This window comes from Pteropus alecto, unplaced genomic scaffold, assembly GCF_000325575.1.
Source record: "Pteropus alecto unplaced genomic scaffold, ASM32557v1 scaffold13, whole genome shotgun sequence".
Lineage (NCBI taxonomy): Eukaryota > Metazoa > Chordata > Mammalia > Chiroptera > Pteropodidae > Pteropus > Pteropus alecto.
Window position 1 is genome coordinate 24,145 of NW_006434373.1, and position 20,794 is coordinate 44,938.

General features: G+C 40.4%; 1 protein-coding gene across 11 annotated transcripts; it reads right to left on the reverse strand.

Moving 5' to 3' along the window:
• Positions 1-90: 90 nt before the first annotated feature.
• On the reverse strand, positions 91-20,586 carry UPF3A (UPF3A, regulator of nonsense mediated mRNA decay). Of its 11 annotated transcripts, none has more exons than XM_006909337.3 (10): positions 20,305-20,586; positions 18,942-19,048; positions 17,333-17,439; positions 15,247-15,345; positions 15,008-15,118; positions 10,730-10,785; positions 10,481-10,639; positions 5,754-5,914; positions 3,672-3,969; positions 91-1,275 (listed from the first exon to the last, which is right to left on the reverse strand). In XM_006909337.3, exons 1-10 carry the CDS (start codon positions 20,509-20,511, stop codon positions 1,123-1,125), a joined length of 1,458 nt encoding a protein of 485 aa, XP_006909399.1. In that variant the 5' UTR covers positions 20,512-20,586; the 3' UTR covers positions 91-1,122. The 11 variants fall into 11 exon arrangements, 9 of the variants coding, with proteins under 9 accessions (XP_006909399.1, XP_024900758.1, XP_024900757.1 ...); XM_025044990.1 differs by lacking the exon at positions 3,672-3,969 and adding an exon at positions 12,406-12,438 and having other exon boundaries at positions 10,493-10,639; XM_025044989.1 differs by lacking the exon at positions 3,672-3,969 and adding an exon at positions 12,406-12,438.
• Between the last annotated feature and the right edge of the window lie 208 nt (positions 20,587-20,794).

The following is a 20,794-nucleotide window of genomic DNA, read 5'->3' on the forward strand; positions in this document are numbered from 1 at the left end:
TGGAGTTTAGGAGTCAAGAGCAAGAGCACAGAAATGCCATAAAGCTATGTGTCCAACAAGCACATGTTTTTAAGGATAAATAAGTAATTCTTATTTTGACAAACATTTCATATTTAATAAGGAATAGATATAATCAATAAAACATTCAGACAATAAAAGCTACATTTTAAAAAGCAAATTCTTATGTAAATTTCTATATAGGAAAAATACCATAACTGGACTTCGAATCCATTGCTACTAAAATTTTTATTTAATAAGGGGTTCAAAGCACAGTGCCAAAAGTAAATGAACATTTTAAAATTTCACTAAAAGGAAAAAATATTGTAAAATGCATAGTTACAGAAAGCTCCATAAAGTCACTTTAAAACTAATTCAGACTGCAAAAAAGAAAAGCCCTAGATGCTGTATGTAAGTTATCTGTGTCCCAAGGCAATGTATCACAGTATTCCTTAAAACATAGTGGTTATAAACCATGAGCACATCCATCAAAAGACTGAGAAACTATTTTCATCAAGTCAGTGGACAAGTTGTCAAAAGGGCAATAATTAAAATTGTTGAGCTTTACATAGTGTTAAGATTCCTATCAGAGAGATTACAACACAACAGACTTCCTAGAATGTTATGATAGAAGGCGCATAAGTGGCTGAATTACAAAGGTTATAACGGAATGAGAGCTGCTCACTCCCCAGAAACCATGGCTCACAGAGAAAACCAACAAGAAGCACAATGAGCTACAATCCCAATAGAACGTGTAAAATGTAACGTGCAAGTTATTCCTGTGTCACCTTTAAAGTGCTTCAGAATTCACACTGACACCATACTAATGTTCTTCCCTGTTTTGGACATACTTTTCTACTTTCCAAAGGAGATTATCTTTTCTGTTTTGGCTAAATGCTATATACTAATTTATACTAGAAATGGTAAAATCTAAGAAAACTTAAATTTTTAAAAAAATTTTCTATGCCACCTTCGTGTTTCTAGTTTCTAATTTCTTTATAAGGAGTAAATTCACCTTGCAGGTTATATTCCAGGCTCACTTATACATTTCTGGAATGCCTTTTCTAATCCCTGGAATTTGGAATGGGAGCTTACCCATGCCACAACCACAGCATGCACACTGGTTCACTCCACCTCTTCGCTCTTCTTGGAACCAGCCCCTGTTGAATCTTCTGCCTCAGCCCTCCTTCCATCATGGCCCTCTTCAGAGTATCTTCCACCACATCCCTGTATTCTCATGCAAGCTCCTGGCTGGTACAGCTGCAAGGCCGGCCAGTCCTGCCAGGACAGAAAGGTGGGTTACACTTCCAAGAGCTTGCAACACAGGAGGGAGCAACACCTCTATTTCTAGGGCCTGAGGATCCTAATTATTTAGAGACTATCAATCTTGCAGCTAAAAATCAGCCTTTTTCACATCACTATCTCAAAAACAAAGCATTTTGCGGTAAAGTAAAAAAAAAAAAAAAAAGCCATGAAAATAAATACAATTAATATGTTATTGCTCAAACCTAGAATACTCTCTGGAAATAGTACAGTCATGGCGTTCTTCTCCCAGTTTGAGAGATGACAAGTCAAATACACACATCTCAGTCCCTCAGACTCGCTATGCAGTGAACCTGAGGTCTGAAACAAAATGAGGCATGGTCCCTCAGCGTGGTGACTTTTAGAGTGCTAAACTAAACTGTTATTAACATTCGTCATAAGCAATTTCCACATAGATTATTTCTGAACTATCCCCTTTATAGAAAATACTAACCCATTGTCTTTAACTCTTAGATGTGGTAGAATAAAAACAGACTGAATAAAGTACATGAAATACAATTAAACAGCTTCTGGGAATGAGGACGTTGAAGCCAGGGAAGGCCAGAGAGATTCTGAAGGCTGAGACTTGTAATCCCAGCAGGAACCATTCCTCCTCGCAGGGAAGCCAGCGCTCAAGATGAGGGAGGGAGCGACCCATCCCAGCTCAGTGGAGTTTACAGCCCAGGGAGGAAGGCTCCGCCTCAACATTCCTTCCTCCTCTGTGAATGTGACATAGCAGCAGCAGACTTAGCCTTTCCACGGCCACCTGGAGCTGGAGCGCAAGGACAGTGCGACGTGAGTGGGCATGTCCCACTGACGTCTCACCTTTACCCACTCCTGGGCTTTGTGTGGAAGCCCCACAGGCACCGCCTGAGATAATTGGAATATTCTTTTCCTTAATATTAGCTGGGCCAATGAAAAGAGTTGGAAAGGCCTTGGTCGGCCCCATGGATCTGAACCTGTATGTAGGCAGAGATGCAGGCTTCACAGGCCACCTTCTGCTGGGCCAACAAGCATGGCTCTGCTTTTCACCAGTGTAACATCTGTGTGTACAGACAGAGTTATAAACTGATCCTAAAAGCACATCGTAACCTGCCAGGCTTGGTAAGAAAGGAGCTATTACCCACAAAGCACTTTATCACCACTACAGCATTGCAGATTTAATTGACAGAAGGCATCATCATGAGTTCCCATACCTGAAGCTGTGCAAATACCAAAATCACTCACTCCTGCTAAACAAAATGGCAGTTGAAAAACAGGTGTTCAGAGGAACAATCCCCATCAGTGAGACCCATGGCTGTACTCAATGTACCTGAGGTTAAAGCAGCTACAGAAACCTTTTGTGATGTAGATGTGATTACTCAAGGGTGAAGACAGAAGGTTCTGGCTTTTCTGGAGATCTCCCTCGCCTTTACTGGAAACATTTAGAAAATCAACATTACTGATACCACAGGAACTTGGATGGATCTGAAGGGAATCATGCTGAGTGAAAAAGCCAGTCTCAAAAGGATACATACTCTGTTTCCATTTATATAGCATTCCTGAAATGACTAAGTCATAAACACAGAGAACAGAGAGTGGCTGCCAGGGTCAGGGACAGGGTGGGTGATGGGTGTGACCTGTAGCCAGGGCAGCAGTCAGTCAGTCCCCTTAGCTCACCTAGAGGCCAGGCTGCGGGGAACTGACAGCATCATGGGGTCTGGCCCTGGCCATTTATAGTGTGTCTCTATGACAATGTGATCTGAATATAAAGTAACCTCAAACTTCTGAAAGAAAAGCTGTTTCTTGGACCAAGTGGGCAATCTCAATCCTGTGTTGATTGTGCAGATCTAACTTATGAGTGTTTCTGAGCCATTTGATTGTCCATTAATAATCAGACATTGTTAATAATGGAAAAGAAAGTTCCATGAAATGTCATTAATATTTTCCTTACTGTCTTAGGGGTAAATCTGATAATATACCGGTATTTATTCTCTAGCGAATGGTACGAATGTGCTAGTTTTAAACTAAATGAAAGCTTTTTTTCCCCTGGTGAAAAATACTTGATTCACTGAGGAAATATGATGGCTGGTTCTATTTTTGGATTTGACATTCAGCACTTGGTACCCACTAAGTAGACAAGAATGACTCCTCTAGCAAACACAGACTCTCAGGGCAGCACACTCCCTAAGACAACGCAGGATCCAGTGAGGGCAGGCTTCTCACTGGCAAGAGTGTGTAATCCTGTACCCTAGATACCTGTATAGATTTTCCTTTTCTTGTTAAATAAAAGAATTTCTGTTTGGAAAAGCAGTCATGAGCCTGCCAAAGTATACCTTATACTTTTAGTACAGACAGATGACTGACAGATTATCTTAAATGAATAAAGGAACCTTGTTTCCCACACGTTCCTTTTTGGGTGCCAGGTCCCCCTCACTCTTCTGCTCTTTCTCTGGTCTCTCTGCTGCTTCTATAAGGATGCCACTGTCCTGGCTCCCTGTCCTCCCTCTGTCTGGGCTGAATCCTTTCCCCCATTCCGGCTCTTCTTCATTTCTTCTTGAAAACTTGTCAAACTCATAGTGAGCTTTAAGCTTTCTGTTGTCATCCAAGTGATATCTTTGTGTTTCAAGTTCTTTTTCTCCCAATTTTCTCTCCATATGCTTTTGCTCTTTACCACTGTCATTTTGTGACCTGTGATTCAGTACAAATTATCAGTAACCTTATGTAACCTGCTTGTCGACTACCTGTCTTCCCTTCCAGACCGTAAGCGCCAGAAAAGGCAGAGAACATGGAAGTCTGCCTATCACTGTATGCCAAGTTTGCACAAGATGGGCATGCCATAGGCATTCAGTAAAAAACTTGAAAAGATGAATAGTAATAACAATATTTACCATTATACTTGCGTGACACATATATATTAGGCACTCTGCTAAGGTACTATATATATTCTCAGTAACCCTCTAAAGTATATATAATCACTTCTTTTGAAAGATAAAGTAAATGAGATTACAAGTGGTCAAGTGACTTTCCCAGTAGCCCAGATGTACATCCATCGTGACATAGAGCTGATAGTGACAGCTTAGCTTCTGCAACAAGCATAGCTAAAACTAACTGAAATTTAGTATTTATGCATGTCAAAATGTTAAATGAATAGTAAATAAATAAGTGGAAGGTTAGCTCATTTGGTTCTTAAAGTCCTTCCACGAACCACAGACAAAAGTCCTCACACACCATCTGTGGCTCCCTCACATACAGAAGCAGCAGGACTGGTGGCAACAAAAAGATCTATAAGCGAAGCATGAACTGGTGCCAGAAACATGACAGAAGCACTCTTATATCATAAGCAATAATAATACAAATACCGGTAACATAAACCAGAGTGCTAACACATCACAGACTTGATAATCATGAATAACTTAATTTTATAAACAAACCAATAAACCAGAACTGCCAAAAAGAGAGAGAGAAAAACTTTATTATGACTGTGCAATAAAGGCAGTAAGAAGTCATTCAGATGCATGTGATCCTAGGCAAACAGCAGCCTAATCCCATGACCTTGCCATCTCCCCTCCTAAGTCAAATCCTCTTCCAGACATCCCAGTGAGCAGAGCATCCCTAGGCTCCAGGAAGGTCTGTGTGTGTCCAGATAAAGCACATGGGCAGGAGCCCTGGGTCAAGAGGACAAGAAGCCCAGCTGCGTGTGGCCCCACTGATTGTAGGGAGGTGTCCAAACACCGTGGGCACACAACCAAGGGCAGCAGGGAGGGGCTGGTCTCTCTCTGGCCCCTGTGTAGAGATTGCTGTGTGTGTCCTGTTCCCACAGAAGCCCTGCCCAGCTCCTTTCATGAAGTCGTATCCTGAGCAGGCAAAGACCTATGTGCCTAAGGACACATCGCCAGAGAGAGGCAGGACTGATGAACACCAGATCCACAGCTGCAGGTCAGATTCCACAGTGGGACCAGAGGGACAACAACTCCAACAAAGGAATTACAGCCCTTAGAATTCTATCTCTGTAGCACAAAAGACTTTCAGTACCTAAAAGACTGGGTTCTCAAATTTACAACTCTGTAGACAAATTAAAGGAAGTATGCAAGATCAAACGGGCAAGATATCTCGAAACACAGAGGACAATTATAAACTAATAAAGACCATGAAGGAAAAGAGACTGGGAAGAAGATCCTGAAGACCTAAACTGCAATAACAGGAATCCAAAGGAAGAGACAAGGAAAGGCCATAGTGAAGGAAATTAGAGAAGGACCTTTCCCTGGTTCAAAGACAGACTTGAGGCTGCAGACTAAATGGTTTACCAAGTTCCTAGCATGACCATAGAGAAATAAAAACATGGACAAGCTTTCAAGAATTCCAAGAATACTATGAAATACAAGCATGCGTAATGAGAAAGGATATATGTCTATGACTTGATGACAGTGCAGTGATGCTTAATGTGGTCAAAGAAACAAAAGTGCAGGGCTCACTTTTCCCTGCGCCTGTCCTGTGTGCTCTCCCAGGGCTTGGCCTTCACAACAGCACAGCTAGGGCAGGCTTCCCGTTGTCCATCTCCAGCATCAATTTCCTCTCCTTGTTCTTTCGTTTTCTCAGTAGCTGCTTCCCCTCCCTTTTCTGGTTTCTTAAGAAGCTGAGAAAGTATAATGTTAGTAAAATATAACTTTAGGAGTATACTATAAAAGAGGTTGTTTAATAAATAGTTAGAAATATCACCACTATTGAGCCCAAATGTTTGAATAGCAAAAAAATATAAGGTAAAGGTCCAATGAACAGGTTTTTGGTTAAACACCTAGGACAACATCCAGTCACTGAAATACTCTGAACTTCTGAAAAATGATTTGGGATAGTTAGTGTGATGAATTGATGCTTCCATTACTGAATAAAGGAATTCCACAAAACAGAATAATCTGATTCCTATTTCTTTGTTGATACATACACACAGAAGAATGTCTAGAAGGCTTGCAACACTGTGTTAATAGTGATTATTTTTAGGTGGCAGAACTGAAATGATTTTCTTTCCCTTCATCTACAGGTTCTAGTTTTTCTAAAATGAATAAGTATTACTTTTGTAATAAGGAAAAAACATTTTTTAAAAGGCTGCTTTATACTGATGACATTTAGAACAGTTTTAGGTTTTCGAAACACTTATTATTTCTTGAAACAGACTTAGCAGTTTGCCATGATGCATTTAGTTTGGTATGCCTTTTATTGGGCCTCCCTCCCAGTTCCCTGTACAGCTTACCCTTTGAAATCTAAGTATCACAGGTAGAGAGTCAGTTTGTAGAATAGAAATGGAAGATCTACTTCTGAGAATTTTGTTCTCACTTACAAAACTAAACCTATTTTAAATTGCAGTATAGCAAGACTATAAACAGATATATTTGGACTAAATGAGTTCATTTAAGAAAGAAACATATAATGTAATGCAAAATAAAAAAAGTTGCTTCTCAGCAAAGGTATGCATTATGTTACCAGTGTATACATTCTTAATCTGCGTTTGTGGGATCTTTGAATTTAAACATTTCATTTCAAAAAACTACCCACCTTTTAAATTACAAAAGTAACATAGGTTTGTAATAAATGCAAACCATAGAGAAGTGCAATAGTATGTATCTGCATTCATCCATCCAACCAACAAAAAATTTGTACATCTACGAACTGTTTTTACTCATAATACTTCTGAAACCAAATGTGTGGTGTCGCTTCCAAAACCACTTCCCCAGCTCTGCAACACAGGCTGGTGACCTACAATTCAATTAAGCTCTGACATTATCTATCAGAATTAACATCAGATCTCACAGAACTGTCGCCACTTCAGATGCCAGTCGAAATTCCAAGGTTGTCACCGGTACTTCTGACCTAATGGCTATAAATTCACGAGGTTCTTGAATGAGAATGACTCGTGGAACTTGGGAAAGTGTTTTACTTACTATGGCTGGTTTACTACAAAGGATACAACTCAGGAACAGCCAAATGAGAGAGGCTCACAGGGCAAGGTACAGGGAACAGTTTGGAGCTTTCTCTGCGGCGACACCACCTTCAGGCTCGATGTGTTCACCAGCTTGGAAGCACTCCAAACCCCAGACTTCATACTTCAGGGACTTTTATAGAGGCTGTATTACACAAGATTGGTTAAATCATTGGCTACCGATAAGTGAAATCAATCTCCAACCCTCTCTCCTCTCCAGGGGTCAGGGGGTGGAGCCGAAAGTTCCAACTCTCTAATCATGCCTTGGTCTTTCTGGTGACCAGCCTCCATCCTGAAGCTATCCAGAGCATCAGCTTCCATCATCTCATTATTATACAGAAGACATCTTATCACTCCAGAGGTTACAAGGGTTTTAAGGGCTGTGTGCCAGGAACCAGGGAGAAAGGCCCTGTGCTAAGTGCCAGGAATATAGTTGTGAACAAGAGACAAGTGCCCCCAATTAAGGAACTTACACTTGATATTCCAGCTGCAGCAGTGATATCCATAGGGGTGGAAGAATGGTGTGTACAGTGACAAAAATAGAAAAAGTGAACAAGATAACCGCAGGTGGTATGAAATGCTATGAACCGAATAAAAAGACAGAGAGATATGGGGTGAGAGGGAGAGGAGGAATGGTTTCTCAAGGGGGTTAAGGAAGGGCTCTCTGTGAAAATAAGAAGTGAACAGAGACCAGATGATGAAAAGAAGCCACTTATGAGAAAGCCTAAGTCTGGGAGAAGAGCTCACTGTGGAGAAAAGCAAGCAGAGGCCTAGGGTGAAATTAGCCTGGCAGAGGAAGGAAGGAGAAAGAAAGGAAGAAAGGAAGGAAGGGAAAAAGGGAGGGAGGGAGGGAGGAAGGGCAGGCCAGGGCCACACGACACATTAGGAGGAGGTGTAAGCAGGCGCCAGGTCTGGTGTGCTTTAAAAACATTTGTTTTTAAAGAGAGCTTTGTGAAAAAAAAATCACACAACTTTTTTTATGTAATGTAACCTATACCCTACAAATTTATATATTCAGGGATTGTATCTGTAACTTCGTTAACCTATCTTCCGACTTCAACGTAAGTTCACAGCTTAGTTTTAGAGTCCTCAGAGGAAAATAAAAAACTGCTGGGTTTCTCTCCTTGTATCATATTTCTCTATTGTTAAAAATAGCCATGAGGATATCTCTCTGCCTTTCTCTTTTTAGGCTATAAATACAAATTCTTTTGGCATTTCTTCACAGATTTTGTGTTTCCATGTTTTTGTTTTTGTTTTTTAATTTAAATTCTCCAAATCATTCATAAGTCAAACACCCCCAAATTGAGCACAGATACTTATTAAAGGATAAACGTGGGTTGGATATGTATGCTTAGGTCAGAATACCAGACACTCCTAAGGATGGAAGCTGTGGACTACTCATGTCATCGGGTTTGTTCTGCCACTGAGATTTTGTTCTGTCAGATTTGGACCAGACTAACCCTTTCTCTTGCTATGTTTAAGTTTTGATTTCTTTTTTTCTATATAAAGGATCCTACATTTACTTTAACTGACTTAAATTTATTTTATTTCTTTGACTTATTCTGTATTCTAATTCCATACTCCAAACTGTAGGAGTAAATGCTATACTCCAAATACGTGAAGTCTTACTTAAAATTAAGGTCGAAATTGTAGGCTACAGGATTCAATTATTCTTCCTGGAAAACTCTCGAAGATGTCGGCAAAAGTGCTTTTGAGAATGCAAAACATTAGAATCTGGGTTAGCTATTACTCTTTGTTTAGAAAGGTAAATGAGGTTAGACAATATTCGCACATCTGTGACCATAAAATTTACATTGTCCCTGGTTGTGATAGAGCTGAATTTCTACAATGATAAAGACCGTCCTTGTAATGTTATGGTTTCATTTGATTAGCTATTTGAGATTAGGTGGGCCATGTGGCTTGTTTGGCTAGTGAAATGTGAGCAGACGGTATATGTCACTTCCATGTGGAAGATTTAAGAACTAATGTGCAATTTGCCATCTTACCCCTACACCTGTCATAAAGATTGTGGAAGTAAATGCCAAGATGAAGCCTGTATCACCCTGGGTCACTGGATGGCTACGATGAGCAATGCACAACAATGACATATACCATGAACAAGAAAAGAATTTGAAGTTTATAAAACCAATGAGATTTTGAGACTATTTGTTACTGCAACATAATCTAGGCAGTCCTGACTGATACAAATGCCGGTTTGTTTTCATAGGAGTGTTGTTAAAAAATTGTTCCCTCCACTGCTACTGAACTCAGTATGACTCCCTATGGGAGAAAGTGTTTTGGAAGCAAAGGCCTAGAAAAAGCTTTGCTTCCCTCGAAGAACTGGCATGTTTTCTCCTCACGGATAATGAAAACTATGCTTCTGGTCAAATTTTCTGTTTCTGACTGCCAAGAATAACAGAAACTAATCAATGGCTCAATGATAGAGACTGTGATCTCTTCCTCATCCTTTTCTTTTCTACTCTATCTTCCCGTAAGTACTGACCTTTGATTTTTTCTTCTTTATGTCACACAATTTTAATGAATCCTATAAGGCACTTTATGCCCTTTGTAGAGTGAGGTAAGATGCACATTTGGTTGAAACCGAGGTTTAATAATGTCATCTGAGCAGAACACTAATAAGGTTAAGGGCTGACCCCAATTTGGGGCAATGTATTTTATACAGAGAAAAATTTCCTCTATGTGTTAAATTACCCTCCTAAATGAATGCATCAGTCAAAGGAGAAAATGGGCAAGAGAAATAGAAACCATTGTTGCTACCACAAAAGAAATGATAAAACCCAGTCTGCGAGTCAGCCTTCATACAGAAAGGCTAGTGTACACTGAGCCTGTGGTTTTCAAATGTGTATTTTTTTAGTCAGGAAAAATTTTCTTTAAAGGAAAATGTAAGCAGAAACCCAATCTATGACATTTAGATGTGGGGCTCCTCTGGGGGAAGTACTCCCATCACACCCAGGAAGCCAGTCCTCTTCCACCCTTCCACCCACTCGGTCCACCCAAACATAGCCTGTGCAGGGAACCCCAAGGGCTCAGGGAGCACAGTTTGAGAACTACTGTTGTAGAACAGAGAAAAGGAGTCATAATAATAAAAGAATAGCTGAATTGAAAATGGTTCTTAAAATTCTAAAAAGCTAAAATACCTAAAAGGTATGATTAGCGGAGTAGAACCATTTCTGGGAAAAAAGAAATGAAAGGTCTCTTCCAAATTACCTTAATCCTTACTTCTTTCTCAGCAGTTTTCTTTTGTTTGTCTGCTTCTTTTCTCTTACATCTTTCCTCCTCTCTTCTCTTTCTTTTTTCTTCTTCCCGTAAACGTTTCTTTTCCAATTCCCTCCTCCTCCGCTCTTCTCGCTTCTCTTCTCGAATTCTCTAAAGAGAAAGAAAAGTACATGTATAAATTGTTTGCATGGATGTGGCAGAAACAGAAAGAATATTCATCATGTAAAAGGCCATACTTACCTGCTTTTCTAATTTTCTATTTTTAATGTATTCCAAAAGAGGTGTGGTTCTTCTAGCTAAAATACAAAAATTGTAAGGGAGTATTTAACTTGAAAATAAGATTTTTCCTTTATTTTAAATGCTTGTTTTCAATGTAATCATTAAAATAATTAGGGGAAAACATTATCATTTTTAAATTTACACGAGCATACCTGAGCATTGTATTTGAGGGGACTCTTGTTCCATCACTATAAAGTTAAGTAATTTAGAGGTAATGATAATTTTATATATTGCAGGCATTTAATTCCTGATTCTGAAGGGAGTCTTAGATATTACTCACAAAGATTGTATAAAAGCAAAAAAGTAAAATGAGTACAATGCATTAAACTTCCCAAATGTTATGAATTCCTTCATACTTTTGCAGCTATCTTAAACCATTATATATTTATATATTCACTTTGACTCAACACATATCTTGTGAATTTCTTCCTTCTCTGCTCTCTAGACAATAGTTTTAAGTAATTGGATTCTTGTACTTTCTTATAATATACACTCCATGAATCAGAATAACCAGACGTAAGTTTAGAAAATTATTCCATATGGCATTGTTGATCTAAAAAGCACCAACTACCAAAGAATGAAGTTCTCCACAAACTCTTAACCAGATCCTCAACTTTCATGCCTCTGACCTATCTGACCCGACCTGAATGTGGGGTGCCCAACGTGTGGCAGGCCTCTAGGTGCTATCTCCCTGAGGGACTCGCTCTGAGAAGTATGTGTTCCCCAAAGCAGTGTTTGAAGATGTAGGTGGGAAGGTGGAAGATGGTTTGGGTCTGTTCTACAGGTCATCAAGATTTCAGATTAAACAGAAGAAGGAAGAATCCTAGGATGCACTTGAACACCTACACATCACTTCGGGAATTCTGATGTTCGGGAATAAATCAGAAATTATTAGAGCCCTGGCCAGGGATTTCTAACTTGGAATTGAGGACTCCTGAATACCTCGACATCACATATCAAACGGCATCTGCCACGAGAGCTCTGCCCTAGGTTCCCAGCTGAGATGAAGAGCTGACGTGGTGCAGATACCCAAGTTTCCTAACAAGTATAGTGGCCAAGAAGAGCCCACTCCCTCTCTGAGTGGCTCCTGTGCTAACTATGAACTCTGGCTTAGTATTACAGCCGATGCCCTTTTTAACAGGCAAATCACCCCAAATTAGTGAGGACTCTGCTCTGCACTGTAGAAGTTCTGCCAAGGAAAGGGCTGAGACCTACCTTGGTGGGTGAAGGAGTTGATGCTGAAACCTTGCCTGCCTTCCCTCCTTTCCCAAAAAACACCTGCCTTGTTACTCCTAAAAGGTCGATGCAAAGGGAAAATGAGACTCTGTACAAAAGCTTTACAAACCAGAAAAGTGTATCATAATTAAATAGAAGACGTGTGGCCATGTAATGTAATACTAATTTAGGCAACGGTATAGCTGTTACCACTTACAAACAGCCTTTGCACACTAGGCACTGTCACAACAATGTATGAGGAAACAGGGAACCTGAGGCTCAGGACAAGGCTGCACAGTTGATAGGTCTTAGAGATGGGACCTGAGCCCAGGTCTATCTGCTCTAAAGATGCTGATATGCCACTGCACTAACCTGGAATTTCAAAGTGAATTAATATTTCCATTTAACCCTTGATTGCTTACCCTTGATCATAAGAATCCATTGAAGGCCAAAACCTAAGAAGAGAAAAAGGCAATTTGCCATGGATTGCCTGATTAAGCAGACATAAATGGGCAGAAACAGGAATCAGAGAAACAAAGCTCTATAGCTGGGCTAATGAGGCAGTCACATTTATTCATTCAGTAAATAGCTATGATTCATCTACTGTGCACCAGGAGCTAAGAATGGAGGAAGACAGGACTTGTTTGCAGGAGAGTGGCTGGAATGTGCTAGAAGGTGTGTGTCTGACCACCAAGGGGATGTCTCAAGACTGCCCAAAATGAAAGAGTCTGCCACTTTCCTGAGCTGTCCTGTACGAGGGCATTTAAAACAAACTGGGAATGAACTAGGAGGGGAGAGGAAGGCAAGTTCTGTAAATAATTTTTAGCTTGCTTCTTTTAGCTCTTTTTAAATTTAACATCCTCTACAGTGAAATATCCATTTGCCTCGAATACTGTTTATCCCCGAGTCTTCTCCAGGTCAGTAATGGTGTCATGATCCACTGATCTGCTTAAGTCAAACTCCTGGAGGCCTTGATTCTTTCTGTTTTCTTACCTCCAACATCCAATTCGTCATTCAGTCCTATCAGTTCTACCTCTAGAATACATGCTGACTCTGTAGCCTTGTTCAAGTAGCCTTCCCTGGACTACAGCCATAGCCTCATAGCCAGAAGACCAGCTTTTCCTCTTGAGATGCATAATCCATCATGTATGGAGCACCAGAGTGATTGAGAAAATAAATCAGACCATGGCACTCTTTCAATGGTTTCCAGGTATCCAAATCTCTTACCTACTAGCCCAATGTGATGTGCCCACATGCTTCTCCACCTACCTGCTCCTTGTGCCCACCACATAGACACATAGCCTGACCCTACAGGCCCAAAATGCTGGCTTCTAGCCCTTGCAGTTGAAGTTCCCTCTTCTTCCATCCCTTAGCACGGCTGCTCTCAGCTCATATACGGGCTCAGAGGGGCCTTTCTTTCTATCCTATTAATCTTATTTCATTTCTTTGTGGCACATAAGGAAATGCTCTGGTTGAAGCTCAATGACTGTGTTTACCACAGTCATCCCCACTGGAAGAGCAGGTACATGAGGGCAGAGGCCTCATTCATCTTGTTCATGTTCTGTCCCCATGCCCAGACTCAGAGCTGGTACCTAGTCAATATGCTGAATAAAAATGAGCAAATGCATCCTAAGCACATCTTAATAAATATTTACTTTAGTGATTAAAAATCCTTTGAGCCACATGTTAAATCAGCTATTATAAAATATAAAACTTACCGTAGAGGGGGTAGGAGGATGGGGGAGGTAGATGGGGTAAAAGGGGTCAAATATGTGGTGACAGAAAGAAATCTAACTATGAATGGTGAACACACAATGCAATATATATATATGCCATACTGTTTCAGGTTAGACGCACCTGAAACTTACTGGATTTCATTAACTAATGTCACCATAAAAAAAATTAAAAAATAAAAATAAAAGTTATTTCCCCTAGCAGTTTGAGAGGTTTTGTTTTGTAAGATAAATTGTTTTGAACTCTCATACAGGGAAAAACATGGTGCATACAAAAAAACTGCATTTTGAAAGTTTTAAAAAATAAAATATAAAACTTCATTATTAGACTAATGAAAAATATTTCAATAATATTAACCTTTCTTATTAATTTACTCAAGAAACATTTACTGAATACCAAAACTTGTCCAAACAATGTACTATGTGCTGGGACTACGAAGACAAAATTAAAGTTCTGCTAGGGAGGGGGAGAGACAAAAAGAGAAGAAAGTTTATGCAGAGGGAGATGGACAAATAAGATAAATTATAAACAGTGTAATGTCTTATTCTATAATTCTTAATTGGTGAGCAGGAGGTAGATGTGGGGAGGGGGAGTGTAGAAGGGGTGAGCTTGGAGAATTGAGCCCTGAGGGGAGGTCTGATACAGAGTGGAGACTGACATGAAGGGAGACAGTACAGGTACAGGGTCAAACACTAATGTTCATTATTTGGGAGCTACAATCAGAGTAGTGATGACAGAAAAAGGTGTTTCACACATAGTTTTGAGTTTTTTGGGATTGATACTCAGAGATAACCATTTCTAAAGTTGAAGGCCTGATTCAAACCAGATTCTGTGCTCTGGCTGGGTTTATTCATTTGCTTGCTTGACTTGTTCAGGGGGCTTGATATTTTTCTTAAACAGCAGCAAGTGATCTCACTTAAGCCAAGCATCTCATTTCTGTGACTGCTTTGCAAATATGACTGACTTCAACTTTGAGATATAATGCTCTTTCCCCGATGCAACCAGGCACAGAGCACTCAAATGGCTTCTCTCCTGTTCAATTATCATAGCTTTGAAACAAACTAACTATAACTGATAACTCAGGTGATCTCCAGCAACAGAGGCTCAAAATATTTTCTGGCAAGATGGCCACCATCTTGCTATCCTTGTCTCAAAACTAATATCTACATTTCTGCCAATCCTGTCATAGATGTCTATTTTTAATGATAATCTTGAAAAAAAAAAAGAAATAAAACATACTCTCTAATAACATGGCTCAAGAAAATAAAAAAACAGATGAGCAAAACAGACCAAAATGTTCTCTTGTCTTTGCTTCTATGTCTCCCAAAAGAGTTTCGGGATTGGTACTAGTTTTCTCTTCCTCCACAGAGTAAGCTTCTAAAAACCTCTTATATTCCAGATCTGTAAATTTAAAAAGGAAAAAAAAAAAGAAAATAAACATACTCCCCCCATATATAAGAGAGAAATTGTATTTGATCAGTGTATTTAATTTGGTAGTTTTGTAATCCAGCCTTTTAGAAAGGACTCACCACCTTCAATGCTTCCAGTTTTGGCATCTTTTTTCTTTAGCCTCCTTTTGGCTATCTTCTGGAACGGAGCGAACTCTACCACTGCAGGATATTCAAGGCCTTTAAACAGGAAAAATGTTCCAAAAATCATTATGAAATTCTAGTATATCTTAATGGAGAAAAAATGATATAACTTAAAGATTGAGTATAACAATAATAATGCTACTGTTTAAACTATAATTTAATTATACTGTCAAGGAACTGTAACCTTGGCATGTCAAACTCCACATTTAAATAAAGGAAGGGCAATTATGTATTAAACAAAATCATATTGTAGTGGTGGTTATATGTCTGAATACATTCAAAGTTCATCAAATCGTACATGTTAGAATGGTGAATTTTACCATATACAATTTATACTTTCATAAACCAGATCTCTCCAAAGAGTGTATCATGGAATATCTTTAAATAGGTTTCTTAGTACATTTAAATTTTTTTAATTTTAAAAGGTTAATTCAATTATCAATCTGTTATATGAGTTCAAGGAAATTACTTTGCTTAGAAGAGATAGTTGGCTAAAAGAGGAGTTTTCAAAGAGTGCAAATAATATTAAGGTAAGATTTGCTTCAAGTAGAAAAATTTAGAATAAAAGTTAGTAGAAAGTTGTTTTGTTGTTATGTGGTGGGGGAGGGGAACATACAGATAGAAATGATCACTAAGAGAATCTGCTATATGCTTAATCAACAAATGGAACGTTCTACCTTGGTACTAAACCCACTGAGTAATCATTTTCAGACTTGTCAGGAATGAGCAGGGGACTATGACATTGCAACTCTCATTTATCCGGAAGACACATGCTACAACATCGGTGATCCTTGAGGACATTATGTTAAGCGAAATAAGCCAGTCACAAAGAGACACATACTGTGTGATTCCACTTCTGTAAGCTATCTAGAGTAGTCAAAGACACAAACAGAAAGTAAAAGAGTGGTTGCCAGGAGCTGGAGAGAGGGAGAACTAAGAAGTTGTGTAATGAGTACAGAGTTTCAGTTTTGTAAGAAGAGTTCTGGATATCGGTTGCACAACAATGTGAATATACTTAACATTACTGAATTCTACACCTAAAGATGAATAAGATGGTAAATTTATCTTATGTGTATTTTACTACAATTTTTAAAAAGGAAAGGAAAAAGGCACTTGATTGAATTCATGGAAAAGTAAGCATTTGACACCAATGTCAAATAGTTCAAGCATTAAACTTGCTTTTACACATAGGAAAAATCTCTTGGCCTCAGCCTAGTCACTCCCTAACCATCTTTTCTAGTTTGTGACCCTCACTGGAGGAGAAGAAAACATCAGTTGTGGGGAAGGGTGGAGAGGAGTGGGAAGAGGTTGTTTGGTGAGGGGTGTATACAAAACAATATGCAGTTAAAAGTGTACAGACTTGATAGAAGTGAACTCAACAGCTGACATTCTGTCTGACAGGAAAGGAGGAAAAGAAAAAAAATCAAAAGCAGAACCTCCAAAATACAGAGAATTGGAAGTATGTAGTGTAGAGGTAAATAATATTCTCAGCAGACAATGAGTTTAACAGGATCAAAATTGAACCCACAAAAAGTACAGAAAATTGAAACTATTTAGTGTTGAGGTAAATTACATTGTTTCAGGGTCAAACACTAATGTTCATTATTAAAACTCCCTCCTCACATGACATCATCCAGAAATAGTATAGTTATAGAGAATATTCTGTTTAATGCAAGTGAATAATACATTTTAGAAAATTTCTAAAAAGACGTGTAAAATCATTTAGTTTTGGGATGTAAAAGTAAACTTCGCCTATCCAGAAAGCTCATTTATATGAACAACTTCACTCTGTGATGATAATACATAAATAGGTTATCATTATTGCACAATTGCTGGAATTCTTTGGTTTCTATATAATTTTAATTTTTAACATAAGCACACAATCACAATAACATAATCTAAATTTACACAATTATTTTAGATTAATATCTGAGAATTTCTAAATTAAACTCACAAACATTCCAGAAAAACGTATTGTACTTAATGAACTGTAACGAAGAGTTTAAAAAGCCAGTGACCCAACCTTTATTGTCAATGAAGATATATCCATCAAAACGATCTCTAAAAAGAAGGATGTCATCAGGATTTCTAAAATTAATGTAGGCTCTTGAGTAGAGATGAGGATAAAGACTGAAACAAGAGATAACAGTAAAAATGGTTAATAAAAATGACTTAATTTTGCCATTTAAAAAAATCTGGATATAATAACATTTCAGATAAAACTTGTATGCCAAAGAATCATCTCTCAGTAAATAAAAACAATCAGGATGTTCTTTAGAAAACAAAAACAAACAAAATATTAACTGAGATGTTTTCAATGACTGGGGAAAGATGTTTTAGGTCACTTTCTCTACTGCACAGAGCCAGAGCTAAAATAACTGGTCTCAGAATTGAAAACTAAAGGCGAGGTTATTCAAAGGTCATGCCTAATCGTACATCATGGCTGCAGTGCAAGCTAGTTATGATTCATTCGTAGAAGAAAATGTTATATTGTAAAATACTATTTACTAGAGATTTAGAGAACATTTTTAGGTATTTTAAGATGACTTACTATAGCACATTTTACAGCGTCTACAGAAGAACTAAATCTTTCTCTGCTATCTCACAACTACCAATTTCCTTAACTGGCAGGAACTTCAACCCTATTCACAGATGAGAACACTGAGGCTCAGAGAAATTAGGTAATTGCAGAGGGAGCAGTCAGTTAAAAGGTAGGACTGGGATTCCAGTCTGAGTCTCTCTGAGGCCAGCATCTGACCCCCTTTAACTGTACTAGTTTTCCTAAACCTTAGTCATCTGGAAGTGATCTAAATTTTTCTTTAACCATCTCTTTATTTACCTGTTTGTGGTATTTTCATTGAATGGACTGACATTTTTCACTTAAATGTACTTATTCAACAGTAAAGTTTATATGGCTACCACAAATGAGAACTCATGATATTGAAGACAAAAAGGATAATAATAAAAATAAAAATAACAAAAACATACTAAAGGTCACTAAATCACAGCTGACCTGTCACCTGTTAATGGTCTAACTTGAGTTCTGGTGTCTCTTTGCTAATGAAAGGGAGATTTGGAGATAAGAATTTTTGTCAGAGTCATCTAACTACAAAGTTGTAAAAGGAAATTGAAAATGATACAACTTGAGAAGGGCAGGGTAGAGTCTGGTGTTAGTGATGGAAGGGAGCACAAGGGAGCTTCTAGGGTGTGAGATATTCTGTTTCTTTATCTTGTGCCAGTCACATGGATGTGTTCTCTTGTGAAAATTCATCAGATTATATACAGCTATTACTTATTCACTTTTCTTTGTTATATCTTAATACAGTTTACTTTTAAATGCTGTAAGAAATAAGGTTTACTGATACTCCAAATACGAAAATTAAGTAATATGTTGTTAATTGGTCTATTTTTCTTTTTAGATATGGTGATGCTAGTAGAGGCATAGTTCAAATATATTTTAGAGAAATTTAAGGATCTGCCTCCTTAGAAATACTTGCAGAAATAAAGGTCTGTACTGATTTCTGGGTACCTGTGGGAAAGAAGATGGAAATGGAGATGGCTTCTAGTACCTACGATTTGCCGGCAAGTGACAACACATCTCGGCTTCTTAATGTTGGTAAACAGCTTCTCACCTGAGATCCGCAGTAAAGAACTCAAAGTAATCGTGTGCAGGTAGTGGGTGGAGCTGCTCTTCCAGCTGTTCCTTGGTGAGGCTGGGAGGAAGGCGCCGGATCACCACCTGGGGAAAGAACTCTGGCAGTTCTGTTTCACTCTTAACTGTATTCAGCTTCGCTTATTTAAACGCTTGGCGACTTGTGTTTATGCTCAGAAGAAAATCTAAACCAAGAGTCCATCAGAATCAAGCATTTAAGAAAAGGTTAAGAGACACGTGTATGGAGAATGTGACTGTCAAAACCAAAACAAGACAAAACAAAGGATAATAGTGGTTGAATAATTTGAAAGGGATGTGTGAGTCCAGAAAAGGCTGTGCCTAACAGTTCTTTTCCATGTAATCATTTCATTACTACCAGACAACTGTTGGCCTGACAGGTACTGTCTGGGCCCCAGCTGAAAAACGGCACCATGTCCTACTCTCTCCTTGCATGTTAAGCCACACTAGAAGGTAAGGCCCATGCCGGGAATGTAGTATGTTAGGATCTTTGTTACCAGCAGGAAGAAACCAACGGTGAATCTGTTCTAAGAGCCAAGAGGAACTCCGCCTGCAGTGGACATCTTTCGCCTCCAGTGCACAGTGTCCACACCGCGGGTCCTCTCCCACCACGCTATTAGGCTTTCCAGGCTCTCGATGTTCCCCGTTTCCCTGGATCTGAGCGGACTCTCGCGGAGCCACCGCCCCATCTCTTGTTTCCTCCGCCCGCGATCCCGGCGGTGTGAACAGCTACTGCTCGTAGTTAAATAGCCCAGAGTCTCAGCCCCAATAGGACACTTGTATAGGCTGAAAAGACTTTTATTCCTCCCCAAACCAGAAAACACGTATGTCTCGCAGGGTGCTGAAAATTCTGACGGCACCATGTGCTCAGGGCGGTGCTGCCCGTCCGCTGCCCGTCCGCTGCCCGTCCGACATACAGGCTGCTAATACGGCCGCTATAGGCCGGGCCCCGACTCCGCCCCAGAGGACAGCTCCTGGCCCCACCTATCCGCCCCTGGAACGCACGCCCCTTAGACCCGCCCCCTCCACCTGCACGCCACCCCTTGGCCTGGTCCACTCTCCCGCTCCCGGCTCGCACCACACGGTCCTCGTCCCTCCCATCTCGCTGAAAGCCCTTGTCCCACTCCGAGGTTAGCCTGCACCGCTCCGCCCACTCCGCGTCTAGCCCCGCCCACCCGGGCCTTGCTTAGGACTCTATCCCACGGAGGTGTGCAGCACTACCCGTTCTGGCTCCGCTCAACCCAGGGAAGCACCTTCTTCCTCTCACGAAGTTTACCTGCATCGCCCCCCTCTCTCCCCGCACACGTTCTTGTTCTCACACCTACCTTGCTCAATACCGTCCTCTTCTCCTCGCGAGGTTTGCCTGCGCTGCCCCCGCAGCTGGAGGACGAAGCCAGCAGCGCCCCGGGCTCTCGCTGCGGCGACTCCCGGCGGAACTGAACTAACACAGACGACGGCTTCTCCCTCCGGCTCTGACCCCGCGCAGCAACGGCCGCCCTAGGGCCAGCGACACCCTCCTTTTCCGAGCGCATTCCGCACCCGCCGCGGAGTCGCCGCCGCGGAGTCGCCGCCGCTTCCCGCCGGGGCCTAAACGTCGCGAGAACTGGAACACCACCGCCCCTCCTGTCACCCCCACCTCCTCGGTTCAGGCGCCGTCCGCCCCTTTCCCACTCCCCACCCCGGTCCTTGTTACCTAAGGCCAGCTGCCCGGCTCCTGGCTTACGACCTCTGTTGCCGCCCCTCGCACCGGGTGGGAGACACCCAGGGGGCAGGGGACATGCAGCGTGGCCGGGATCCCGAGCCTAGAGTCTGGGG

What these genes read in the sequence shown, in the direction of transcription:
- UPF3A (XM_006909337.3), bottom strand. Translation starts at nt 20,511, where the DNA reads ATGCGCTCGGAAAAGGAGGGTGTCGCTGGCCCTAGGGCGGCCGTTGCT. An exon ending in ATAGAAAATTAGAAAAGCAG is followed by an intron (nt 10,640 to 10,729) that starts GTAAGTATGGCC and finishes CTTTCTCTTTAG; the next exon opens with AGAATTCGAGAAGAGAAGCG. An exon ending in CAGGACAGGCGCAGGGAAAA is followed by an intron (nt 3,970 to 5,753) that starts GTGAGCCCTGCA and finishes ACTGAATCACAG; the next exon opens with GTCACAAAATGACAGTGGTA.